This window comes from Melanostigma gelatinosum (genome assembly GCF_949748355.1).
Source record: "Melanostigma gelatinosum genome assembly, chromosome: 17".
NCBI lineage: Eukaryota > Metazoa > Chordata > Actinopteri > Perciformes > Zoarcidae > Melanostigma > Melanostigma gelatinosum.
This window is the reverse complement of record NC_136650.1, coordinates 15,622,991-15,636,878: the sequence shown is the minus strand read 5'-3', so window position 1 is coordinate 15,636,878 and position 13,888 is coordinate 15,622,991. Positions and strand designations below refer to the sequence as shown.

At 41.8% G+C, this 13,888-nt stretch overlaps 1 protein-coding gene across 1 annotated transcript; it reads right to left on the bottom strand.

Annotated features, from left to right (window-relative positions):
• Positions 1-9,591: 9,591 nt before the first annotated feature.
• Positions 9,592-13,280, bottom strand: LOC306791443 (homeobox protein XHOX-3-like; the record flags this gene model as incomplete). Its single annotated transcript, XM_079288162.1, is given in 6 exon segments — positions 9,592-11,109; positions 11,515-11,750; positions 12,691-13,055; positions 13,057-13,089; positions 13,091-13,173; positions 13,176-13,280. Coding segments are annotated over 6 exon segments (1,350 nt in total). The 3' UTR covers positions 9,592-10,581.
• Between the last annotated feature and the right edge of the window lie 608 nt (positions 13,281-13,888).

Here is a 13,888-nt window from a genome sequence, read left to right as displayed (position 1 = left end):
TGTTTACAGAAACACAGGAGCGGCTCACCTCTGATCTGCCCTGCGATAGCGGAAAAAGAAAAGACAGCGAGGGAATGGGTGAGAAGGACGGAGAGGAAAGGAGACGCCAGGGATACATGATTGCAGGACAAACTCATAAAAGTTCCATTAACCCACGGGGAGTTAAAGAGGCCCTGTTTTCATCCAGCAGACAGCCGTCACAAACAGAGCATCACCATAAACTGTGTCCTCCTTCCTTTCCTCCATCTTTCTCTTGATCTCTACAGCCCTCGCTCCCACAGTCTCTTTGTCTTTTTCCCCTTCAACCCTCAGTTCATTTTCTTTTTTTTTTGACATTTTACTCATTTCTTCCTTCCTATTTACAGTGTAGCAGCACAGCCATTGTAAACATAAATCTACAAACAAGGACTCCGTCCTCCTTAAGCTCTCCCACTCTTCTTCTCTGTCTTTCCCTCCCCCTCCTCCCCCTCAGCGGACCAAAACTGGACTCCCTCCTTAAAACCCCGCTCCCCCCTTAATCTGGGTTCCTGGTCTGTGAGTCACAACCTACAGACGCCAAAGGTCTGTTAGCGTCAGTCTGTCTGTCTTATTAAACCGGCTCGCCATTCATCCATGTCTATTCACTAACTGCTCTCAGATTGATCTGATAAGAGAAATCTGCAGCAAAGCCTGTCTGCTGTGTGAGAATATTTGTCGGTTTAAGTGGAAATCTGAGATTGCGTTGTTTTACTTGTGGTGCCATCTTTGGTATTGAGCTCATCGCTGCCATTTCCAGTGTTCAGTGTAAATCCACTTTTTCTTGCGCTTTCAGCCCTGCCCCCTATTGTTGCAATGGCACAGCTCTTCTTCAATTGATTCCCAGCTATAACCACTGTGGCCTTTACAGGAAACAAAATGCACCACTTCCTGTTTGCCAGGGGAGACCCGAGTAAAAACGGCTTTCCTGAACAGGATAAGAGCTGAAACGTAACTGTGTTTTACCGATCAGTTATTCTTAAGAGCAATAAATGCAACTTTTCTACATGAATATAAAACCATTTTACTTTTACTTTTAGAAGTACTCCAGATCAAGCAATCATAAAAAAACATATTTCTCAATTTCAGCGTAATTTACCAAGGAAGTCTCATTAAGAGACCCGAGAAGAAATTGCATATTCACAAGATGAACACAAGATGACTGTCACACACTGACACTCTCTATCAAATGTAATATGCAACATGGGCTTATTACTAAAACCCAATTTAATATCAAGGGTTATACCTGCTGTTGTCAAAAAATACATTAATGTAAGATGCTTTATAACATTCTAGCATATAACAGATGCAGTAAAATATGTTCATCAAAATGAATAACCATGCAATCTGGATTACCACTTAAACCCAAATGTTTCAGCCAAACATGTCATCGTATTCTATCTTCAACCCATACCTTTGACAGATACTTTAATCCCACAGATTTGTCTTCTTCTTTTGATTCATTCTTTGTGAAATAATGCTGGCAAGCATGTTTCTGAAGACATTATGAACACTGACCTCAGACACACACACTGCTGACCTTCCACCTTGTCTGTTACTGCAGTTTTATAGTTTTGGGGAGGTCGGCTTCCAGCCAAACAGTGCGAGTGTTCTTTGAAATCATCCATTAAGGCACTAAGCACAGGCTCTTAGCTCATCTTCTGATGCTCTCGCTATCTGGTACCACTATCTCTTCTGCTCCCTTTCCCATGCTGTAACCTTACCTCCCAAAGTTATCTTGCCTCAACACACACACACACACACACACACACACACACACACACACACACACACACACACACACTGTTCCTGCTTGGAAGACACTTGTGTCCAAATGCACATCTTTAGGAGATTTACCACAAAAACGTTTTTGTCATTTTTGAAACACTGGGTCCTTGATTTCAGACAGAGGTAGACAGAACAAGCAAAACAAACTAAATCAACACAAAACAACTAACGGGCAGGCCAGACAAGACAAATCAAAACAGCAGTGCAAGTAGAGTCCGGCTGTCCCTAATACCCAACAACCAGCGAAACAGCCGGGAATATCTCAACAGCAATATCCGAGCATCGTTAGTTTTATTAGCATTGTAAGTCACAGTTGCTAGTCACATGATGGTATGTTGACAAGCTGTCCCTGACACGCTGGAAGGGTAGAACGTCACAGTTTGAAGCTTAGGGCCACTGACCAGTGAGTGAGAATGTGTTGGATAGGCACACCATTTAATCCATTGCTGTTGTTTTGGGTATTGGAAACATTTGAGCAAAAATAACACCACGATCCAAACTCATTTAGGCCAATGCAGAGTATCCTTCCTAATACAGCCCCATGCACATCACATCACAACGTATCCTCATATGTCTTATTCAAAAGTTACTCCCCATTTTTCGTACGAAAGTCCAACAACAAGTGTCAATTTCCGCTCCTTATGCATTCAATCTTTTCATAAATAATCATCAACCTTCACAGAAAACAACTAAGGTTCAGACAAAAACATTCGGGTCAAATACTTGCCTGCCTAGAGTGGGTTTTTGCCGTCGTCATGCGTCACGCATTCATTTCCGTATAAAGCTGTATGAGAAAAGCCTGCGTGTCATCATGCAAAACAAAATCACCTGCCTGTCGTGCCAGGGTTGCTTAGCTATGATTGGACTAATATGTTTCTGAAGAGGAGTTTAGCGGAAAAGTCTCTTGAACCGCTTACTTCATTACTTCATTACAATTTATTTCCAGAAAAACATTCAGGGTCAATGTTCTGTGCATCCTTATTATCAGGTATTCAGCTGTGAATACTTTCCAAATGTAAGCTTTTCACGTTCAGTTAAAATCACCATACAGCAGCAGTCAGTGGTCAGCGGGACGACTCAGCACTTCAGCCTGAGTGCAGGTTTAGAGGGGAGGCTGCTGGAGTCAGAAGGGCAGGGGGTTGGGAGACTGAGGAGCAGAGTGAAGGAGCCCAGACATCCAAGTCCCCCAGGAGAGGACGCTAGGCGTGACAGTCATGGGACGGGGGGCATAATGAGGATACATCACTGCAGCAATGAGGTGCTCTGTCACAGGAGCGCACGCACCAACAGAAGGCCTTCACAAGCAGACACACACCGACTGTGGGCCCCGATGGAGACGTCAAATTCAAAACCTCTGAGCTGATCATATCATGGCAAGAATACGTCAAATAAGCCTCAACCCCCCCCCCCCCCCTGTAAAAGACAACGTGCTGCATTTTGAGTGATGCAAGTGCAGAGCGACTGTGGGAACAGGCTTTCTTACACCCAATCGTCTGTTTGATGGTTCTCTGGGAAAGAAGGGGTACAACTTTCCCTGTCGCCTTCAGCCACCGCCGTTGTAAAGCGGCGAGCGTGCAGTAAAATAAAACGAGGTGTGGAGAGAGTTGGACAGATCTGCAAAGCCATGCCGCGAGGGTCGTAAAATAATAACACTCTGTCGTAAAACAAAGTGCTTATTAAATCATTTTTATACAATATCGCACGATGTGGTGTGCTCCGTGAGCAGTTCCACAAAAAATAAAATAAAAAAAAACCATCTCATGGGGAAAGCAGCTGAACAATCAAATGAAATTTAATAAGTTGATCATCATCACAACGCTGAGTAAGACTTTTGGGAGGGCTTGGTGGCTGAGCTCCTCCCAGCACTCTCAATAAAGTGACACCTGGCCATTATGTGGACATTACTTGGACTTTAGGTGACACTTCAGAGGAGCAGGAGAGTGCAACCTCCCCTGTATTACGAAACTAATATGGTTATTTCTCTCTGTGTGGCGATGAGAACAACACACAAGCTGTTTCTCATGCTTCGACAAAAATGGTCTGTTGATATATGTTGTAAACAAAAGTTGCGCATTTATTGTCTCATAAAGAATAACCATCGTGCAGAATTGTATGTGAAGTATAACTTAAACGAGACAATGTGGACATTTAATGGATTAAGTCACTTTGCATGAAAGCATCTGCCAAATGAATGTAATGTCAAATAGCTCCAGTATGAATTACTTGTACACGTATCTCATGAAAGAACATCATCATCACGGAATTAGTTGAAGGAAAACTGTGTTTCCTTCTTTCCTCTTCCTCTGACTTTGTTTTTTTGCACCTATCAAACTGTTTAATTTCAGAGGATTTAGTTTTGACAAAGATCACTCATGTATTCTATAAGTGAAGTGACAATGCCAAGCTGTATTTATGACTGTCAATCGCTGGAAACTGAATATTAAACAAATTTAAACAAGCAGTCAAATCATTACCAAGAAAGGAATAAGTGCTGCTGATCTTCAGATTATTTCAATACACTTTCCCAATAGAGGGATGGCTATGATAAAGGAATGGATCACAATAAGAAGAATAAAGGCCGAACAAAGGCAAAGTGACATTGCATTCGGATGTTAGGTTGAGGTGCAGCTGCTGTTCTCATTTACTCATTCTAAAATTAGCATATTATTGGTTTCTTTGAATTTGACGTCACTCTCTGTCCCCTGTTTGTGATCTGGCAAGTAGAGACAAAAATACCACAATTATATATTTGGAAAAAGTACAATATGTTTTTTTTTTGTAGTTTTAACTTCTCTTTTGATGACTTTTCTACTCCACAACCAAAATTGGTAATCGTCTCTGCTCATGTACAGAAGCTAGAATAGGTGAGGTTTCCTCACCTGTAAATGTTATTGTGTGTTATCAGGGTAACAGACAACATCAGATGTCCTTGCCGTTCCCTGCTCCATCAATCAAGGATATGCTTCCGCCTGGAGAAAGCAAAATTCCTTTCTGCAGATGACTGAAATTGGGGCCACTTGACAGAGTGCAAGAAAAAGTGAAATATAAAGACGGACAATTTGTGAAAACTGGGTGGAAAAAAAAACATTAAAACTGCTCCCTGACGTCTGTAAATCAACATTTTGCTTGAGGGTCAAAATCCATAAAGCATGACGCCAGACACCTGCATGCTCTTTGCTACTGTACATTGTCAGGGTTCTTTTCTAAGAAATGGTATGCGACTTCAGATCTGGATTCCATACTATCATGCCACCTATACTCCACAACCAGCTGATCTTCAGCTTCCCAATATTTTAGGAAATTATCCTTTCATATATTATTCATTTTTATATAAAAAAAACACACAAGTGCAGAAATCACAGGAATATTGATCCTTTGCCATCATCTCATATAGGTTTCTAAACACCAACAAGGAGCCAAGAAACAAAGGCAAAGGACACTGAAATCCTTGAAGAGTCTGCTCTCTCCGTTGCAGCAGAAGAAGCACAATCCTTGTGTGTCTTTTTAAACCAATAACCAGAGCCGTGTATCCCCTATCCCATGAGTCTCAAATAGCTCTATAAGTCCAAGAACTAATGATGGCAAAGAGGATAAAAATGAGGAAGGATCAACACTGCAATCCAAATAAGGTTCCCCCGGGAGACTGTTCTGGTTCACCACCCATCTTCCCAACAGCTGTTTTACAAGAGGTGACACTCTAACCAACCCTGTCCCCTTAATTTCAATATAATCAATGAAGTAACTGGTTCCTCTATCACCACATATTCACAACTTTTGTGTTACTTGTCTGCACAAAGCTTTGTAACTGAATACTTGATCCAGCTCTGCATTAGAAAGGGACATTTTCCTGTCCTCATTCAGCGCATTGACATCTTTGTTCAGTTGTTACCGCAGGACAACAATTGGGATATGCCACTCGCAGCTCCATTTTAGCTCAAGAGCAGAGGGAGAATAAAAGGAGATTGGGGAGCTGAAATCAAGTCTCAGCTCTGTTTAAATCCTTCAAATTAGTGTGAGGTCAAGTTGCATCACGAACACGGCTGTTAACAAGATAACAGACAACAAGCTGTTATCTGAACCACTCATCAACCTTGTCCTGAATTAGTAGTAACTAATAATAATGTATGATAGTAATAGTCAGAGAGCTACATATCGTTACACATATTTTAGTAAAAACCCAAGACTACTTTTGAACAGCAAAATAACTTGGGTTATCGTGGGGCTCTGCACGGGGTTTATTGGAGTGCAAATTGTGACCAAATGGAAGAATGGCAATTGAGGCTAAAAGTATCTTGTTGGTGCAAACATTGCATGTCATCGACAGTGGTGCTGCTGCCCAATATGCTTTAATATCAATATTCTTGAACTTGCTAAATTTCCCCTATCTTTCAGAATTTGATAAAAGCTTCAGTAGTTTCAGACCATTTAGTCATCAGCACACACATCAACACACTGCATGAGTCTGACCACAATACACCTCGACTACTCACACACAAAATACATTTTAAAGTACAGGAAAGTGATTGTTTGTTAAAACATATTCAGCATAAAGTTGACAAAATACTACAGGAAAAATAAAGAAGTAAAAAAATAAAAATATATATTTAATAGTTTATATGTAATATTAACTATGATTCCATCCAATATATGTGTGTGGAGCTTTATTGATCCTGTGGGCTTTATCATCTTATATTGATAATTGATAGATCAAATATATTTTTCTTCTTTTTTTTTTTTAAATATGACCATTTTACACTTTCTTGTTTTACTGTTTGGGAGGTTGCAGATGGCGACTGGCCATAGTTTTCATTTGAAAACTGAATATGAAGTGCACGACTTTATTTTCTGAACGACAGATACGTGAAGAAAGAATCACAAATGTTTGTACATATTCACCCCTTCAGTGCTGTCCGCAGCAAGGTGTGGGGGGGGGGGCAAAAACCGTTTAGGTGGCCTCACAACTATTTCCTCACAACTATAGGGGAGTACAGTGCAGAGACAGCATTGATTTGTGTTATTATATTGGTTACTTTGTGTCACTGCATTACATGATTCCCCACACAGAAATAGTTGCTTTAATGTCAAATGTGTATGCTTATATTTCATCTTTTCTTTGTAAATATTGATTATATTATTCTGTATTTCTATTTCTATTACATCCAGAAGTCCGACTTGTGAAAGAGTTCAGGCTCATCAGGCTGCCAGAATATTGTTTTGGTGCGTGGAAGGTATAGGCCGCTAACTTTTAATGTTTGCATGAGTGGGAATGATTTCAATGGTTTTTGGTAGATGCAATGAACTGTAATAATTAACTGCTTTGTGCTGATACGAAAGATTGTGAATGAAAAAGGCATTCAAACCCTACTGTCTGCACTACATGAAGTTTGATGAGGTCTGATAAAATATCAAATACTAAATGAACCCGACCACAAACTAGATTTTGCTGGATTTGTTGAAATATGCATATCCTTTTGAATGTGGAGGGATTCATGTCACATTTATTTAGTATTGCCCTCCCTTCAGAACCCCTGTTACGAAAAAACAACATTTTGAGTTCATTTAGAGTCCAGAAGGTGCATTTTAGCATGAATGTGCATGCGCAGAAACACAAACATATTCGGCTCCACTTGAGTTGAACAACTAAATAAGAGGATGTTTTTGCATCCTGAATCCATCCGACTGTTTTTGTTGCTCTTGTATATCACATAAGCACGTATAGCAGCCGGCCAATTTTCCAGCTGCATAGCTGTCTCCGGTGCACCGTAAATAAGGTTGATAAAGACGCTGCCGAAAACGACTTTCACGCGTCCCCCGATTGATTTAACGTGACCCCCGTTTCCAAATGATATTGGAAGCCTATTTAAACAGATGAAGGCTTAAATTGTCTTGCTTGTATGCGCATTAATCGCCAATTCATCATCATTACTGTGTGATTGGTCCGTCCACGCCTCCGCCAGCCCCTTCCGTTACGACAAGGGCCTGTAAATTAGGATGTAATCCAATTTAAACAGCGGTAGCAGCAGCCACAGATCCATTTGTTTTTTCTTTTTTGAATTTGCTGTCGGTGGACAGCTGCACTGCACCGCCCCTTATCAAAATGCTTTGTGCTAGCTGTGGGAGCTAGGGAGCCCTGAGCCAATTCTCCCGAATAGGATCTTTACGGCTGATGTAATTGGTGTTATGTGCGCAATCTATGAGCCCATCATATCTCCAAGCTCAGTCATATGCAATCTTTCAGCGATTAAATGGCATGTTGATGCTGGATTAGGCCGCTGAGGATTCAGCCGAATAGTTTATGCAGCGAGGAGAGATGGAGATCCATATGCGTGGCTGGGTAAATGTGCCTCACTTTAATGTGTCATTGTGGCACAGTGTGGCGCGGTATTTAGAAGATGATCTTATAGTGCTGCTGCATGTAACCAAATACAAATTCAGCTACAAGCTTTGAAAATAACCCTCTAACCAGAAGTTTGGAGAGATTGTCTTTGAATATTCAGCTATCCTGATCCGTTCATCTTTATTTTATGGTTGGATTTTATTATGCACGAACCAAAGCCATTTTCCTGCATGACCCGTGTCCCTATCAGGCTTAAAGACACCGGCTGATAGTTTACATAAATCTGCCTTGTGGTTTCGCCCCGACCCGAGCGCCTTAAACGGTGTATTATTCCAAACATATGCATTTTAATCAGCTCGGTCACACTTACAAGAACTCCAGTTAATAAGGCCATCAATCAAATGCGTGTGCTGGAGGGAGTAGGGGAGAGGGGGGCTCATCGGTGCGGTGCGTGTGGGTGCAGTACTGTCTGATTAGGATGAACATTTTACCTCAAAGCTTCAACAGAGGATGCAAATGGAGTGACTTTATATATTTTTGGTATCTGGTTTTCCATTTTTGGCGCATGATTTCGCGTCCACGGAGAAGATAACGTAGGAAGATGAATGTGCTTTGCTTATTATTCGTTAGTATCAAGACCGAGGTATTAAGGAAGGTTTATGTTAAAAAAATGTACTTTTGAAAAAAAAAAAAAGGAGTAAACGTGCTTGTTGGATTATACACAATTACGCAACATTGCCAATGTTTTATGCCAGGTGGACTTTAAGGCCCACGCTAAATGGCAACCCTTTCTCCGCACATTACTGCAGTAACTTGTGGTCTCTACTCTACCATCTACGATGTAAAACTCCCATTTAAGCGTGATTTGTGTGTCTCTCTGCGGGCCACATCATCTTGCCTATCCTGTTACTCTTTTAATTTGCTCAGCCCCGGTCAAACGCGGCCAATTAAGATCCCGCTGATTGGTGGCGTGGCCCTCCGAATCATCGATCTCTTTACAATTCCAATATCTTCAGACAACTAATTCTGTCGTGTCTATTAGGTGTTCGGAGAGAAAATATGAGTGGCTTTAACGGAGCCCGGGGACCACTTAACTGTCACGTTCAATCTAGCTGTCCCATTAGGAGATATGGGGGCACACTGGTGTTTTGACACCGACCACTTGAGAACAAAATGAGTGTTATTATTGGAGTTGGATGGTGGAGGTGGTAGACTTATTGTGAGTATAGAACATCCTTAACAGCCTACAAACGAAATAAAATGACCTGAAAGAGAAAAACTTGTTGGAATTATATTTTATTCTGTTGTCTTGGGTGAAAGTAACATTTAGGAAGATTTTTTTTTTTCAATTCTTAATTTCTTAACTCAGCATTCAGGCTCTTAGATGTTTAAATAAGTCATTAAAAATGTTTAGAAACATGAATTTTCTCAATTGATTCTTTGACAGTGTTTATTACAAATTAAATGTTTAGGACAACCCAGTCAAAAAAGAAAAACAATCCAAAAAAAGAAAAACATATGAATTCATTTGTTAGTCCGCTTCCTCCACAAAATGCCACCAAACTGGTGCCACTTCAGCAGCAAGAAACATATTTAAAAAGAGGCCGACAGCCATATATTAATCACATTATCATCATGTATAAGAAGTGTCTCGCAAGGGGAAGAACTGAAAGTGTTTGATGGGTTTAACAATGTTAACTTTTTTTTTTCCATTTTGATTGTCCACTTTCTGTCTCTCTCCATCTTCCTCTGGGTCCTCCTTCTTCTCTCCCCCCTCGTCAAACCGTGCGGGCTGTAGTAATCCGTTCCCCCGGTGCCTTGTTACTTTTTGGCAGCAACGATCCCTTCCTGGTATTATCATTAATTCAACACTCAAAATTCACCGGGTCGTACATATACATCACTTACTAATTTCACTAGCATCTGCACATTTCAACCCGGGCCGCCGCGGAGGGGCCCAGTGTGGAGAGCTGCTTCATAATGAGACGGCCGCAGTCTGTTAACAAATCCCCTTGTTAAAAAGAGAGATGGAAAGCATCATTCTCGCGTAACTAGCAATACACGTAGGTAGGTTTGGACGCGTAAAGAGACGACGTGTAATGATAAAAAGCTTAACTCAATCCATCAAGCACATTTAAACGTCTCTAGAATTACCCCTCTATCACACATCAAATCATTCTTCTCAAAATCAAATCTGGTTTCCTGTCCATGTCGTCATATTTCAGCCACGTCCTGCTCTGCAATGGGATAAATATTTGTCAGTAGGCTTATGGGGGTCCGTTGAGCGTCAGTTGAAGATCTGGCTAATTATCTTGCCCCAAGTTTATTTCACTGCTTACAGGCTACCTCTTCATGCTGTTTCAGTCCTGATCATATAATATGTTAGGTTAAAAAGCTTATGGTAAAGGCTTACATTAAACAAATGCTGGCTTGTTTTGGTTTTATCTGGTCAGAGGCACTTCTTCCCTCTGGTCTAATGTCACAGGTGAGGATTTGCTGAGCACTGAAGGCGTGAAAGTGACAAAAGCGTCAGTCCTGCTAGTTGGGGAGCAAGCAAAGTCCGAGCCGGATGGCCTGGTTGAGATACCGTTGGATTGACTTGAGTGACAGGCCAGGCAGGAGCAGGGGCTTCCCCCGGGACCGAGGCCATGGGTCGGACCCGGGTACAGGGAGGGATGTCTGAAGGCGCACAGGAGCTCCGGCCTCTGGTAGGGGTGAGACAGCATTCGGAAACTGTCCAAGGAGCGCAGAGGGTTGGAGAAAGGGGTGGCGGCCGGACCGGCGCCAGCTCCGACACCGAGGTGGGAGTAGTAAGGTAGCGGCAGGTGGGATGGGAAGGGGTAGGGCAGGCTCCCCGTGGCCGCCGCGTGGCTCATCATGTAGGTGTAGAAGGCCGGGTCAGCAGGGTGAGGCCAAGTCATAGCCAGACGCTGGCGCTTGTCTTTCATCCTGCGATTCTGAAACCACACCTAGGACAGAGACACACCGAGTCAAATATTAACCACAACCCCCACTGATCCAAAGACAAACAACAATAACAAAAGCAGACATGTAGTTCCGCTTTTACGCACGAATAATAATTTGAGTTGCGGGTTTGGTCTTGGGGATAACATGGAATTACAATTTACTTGTTGTTGTGTCAGTTGAAGAAGATATAGTATATATGTATGTATATCATTTAATCCATATATATTTTTATAAATAAATATATATATATATATATATATATATATATATATATATATATATATATATATATATATATATATATATATATATATATATATATATATATATATATATATATATATATATATATATATATATATATATATATATATATATATATATACTTTGAGACAAAGTAATCCTACCTTGATTGTGGTTTCAGGCAGATTTAAGGCGGCCGCCAGTTCGCATCTCCGCGGCCTGGACACGTAGTTCTCCCGGTAAAATTCCTTTTCCAGCCGTCCGATTTGCTCTCGGGTGAACGCTGTCCGGTACCGGCGAATTTGATCCGCTGCATATGACAGAGAGCCCGGACCCTGGGCAATGTTACCCGGGTCGACACCAGTCTCACTCGGGTGAACCGGAGAATCCCCATTTCGACCTGAATCAGTATGCAGAATAATTAATCAGATATAATTAACATACAGTTTAAAACACAGTCAGCAGAATAATTTAAATGGAAGAGCGACGCATTGAAATCTATTGTTTATTTCGAGTCGTATTTAATAATTTAATTTCCTAATTTCATTGTTTTAACTGCACTGTTTCACTTTTACTATTAAAGGCCTTCCTGACAGCGCTGGTCTTCATTTTGTGGAGTCTTAAAAACGACCTGCTAATATTTTTTTTGTTGATATTATTTTCCACAGTATATTGATATGAATGACACATCATTTTAGTCGACAAAAATTATAAATTATCAGGTTGTATTTTTTTCATTCGTTTGTCTCTTTGCAATCATTTTCGGTTTGAGGCAAACAACAGCTTCAAATATGCATATATCTATATTAATACGAGTATCTGTTCACATAATTTCGATGTAAGATATAACACATTTGCAACAAACATTGTTCGGTCTTTGCACCATGAAGATGCTGGATAGACACCGCACACATCCCTACGTCGGTGGCCTTCCCCTCACGTTTTTGCTTGCGGTTGACATAAAAACCCTGCATTCTTCCTCATGCAGTAGAGCTGATTTGCTTTCAGCGACTCATTGTCAAATTCAGAAGGTAAAATGTTTGGTTCGATTGTGGGTGTCACCTCAGCGTGTTTCAAGCCACACTGGTCACTTGACAGAACTGCTGTCCAGCACCGACTGCAGTTTTTGTCTGTTGCCATTGAGACTACATTTCGTAAAGGATTTTTTTCAAATTTCGATTTCATTGTACATTTCTGGATACGAAGAATACATTTGTTTCAACGTCCGTGTGCATACTGATATTTTTGATTGACACAATCCACGTTGGCATTCAATCAACTTCATTAGCACAACCATGCAGTCACAGAAAACCCGCAGTGGCGTGCAGCTCCCAGCCTACCTTTAGCTGTTGGGTAGTCCATGCTTTCAGGCGTGCAGCTGACATCAATTTCCTCGTAGAAGTCTGACTCAGTGTCTGAGCTGCTGCCGTCTTTGTGGGGATGATCACTCCGGTGCCTCTCTCCGGAGGAAGACCTGCCAACTGGCCTCATATCGGCGCAAATATTCCTCGGTGCGCTCTCCTCCATCACCACCTCCGCTCTGCGGGAGTAGGGCGCAGCGCTGGGGCTCAGACAGCTCCTGCGTCCCGGCTTCCCCTGTGGTTCTCGCACGGGGCTGCCGATGGCTCCCGACAAATTGGAGCCTGCCTTGCCAAGCTGACCACCCTCTGCCAGCATCACCATCTCCTCTCTGCTTTCCATCACAAGCACGACTTGAAAAACCTCGACTTCGCGGGAGAGTGCAAGGCGTCAAAACCAAGGCGATGATTTTCAGGTTGGAGGGGTGTGTGTGTGTGGTGACAACACGGGTGGGGGGGTTGAGTCCCAAGGAGAAGGAGAGGCTTCTGGAAAAGAGGGGCTGCAATCCGGTCTGACCCTGACAGAAGAGCGCTCCAGAGTGCGCAGAGGGAGCTCTGGGAGGGATCACCATTTACCCTCTCTCTCTTTCTCCAGAGCTGTCATTCTTAATTGGCCAGTCGTCATGACGGCCCCCTCTCCCGATGACGACACGCATTGATTGGATATGGGTAAACAGACGGAGCAATGGCAGCGTCGAGATTGAGGTGGGGGGTGTCCGAGGGCATATCTATCTAGTTATCTATAAAAACACAAATAAAATGAAAAACATTTTCAGTTCACAATTTCATTTTAACTTTAAACAGATGTTACCCACTGTGATTGACTACTGCAGTGCAGAGTTGTCATATTCTAATAATATAAATATTTGTATTAAACATTTATCAATCTAAATCAGTTATTTACTTACATTTCAATGCACCCCACGGGCTGCCCCTTATATTCTCCTCACTCTGTCTTTACTCCCCCTAAAGTGGAGTCAAGTAAAGTCCTCAAAGGTCAAGCCCTGCGGTCAGAGTTTAGATAAGAGGCCATTTGACATGAAGTCTTAAAAGTCAATTGCACGGACCAGGAAAACACAAAGGCAGAAAGCTCAATTCATTATGTGCCTCTTAAAGAAGTTCTAAAGACCCATAATTTACCATGAATGTGAATTCTGAATTCATATTTAATTTTCAAGAA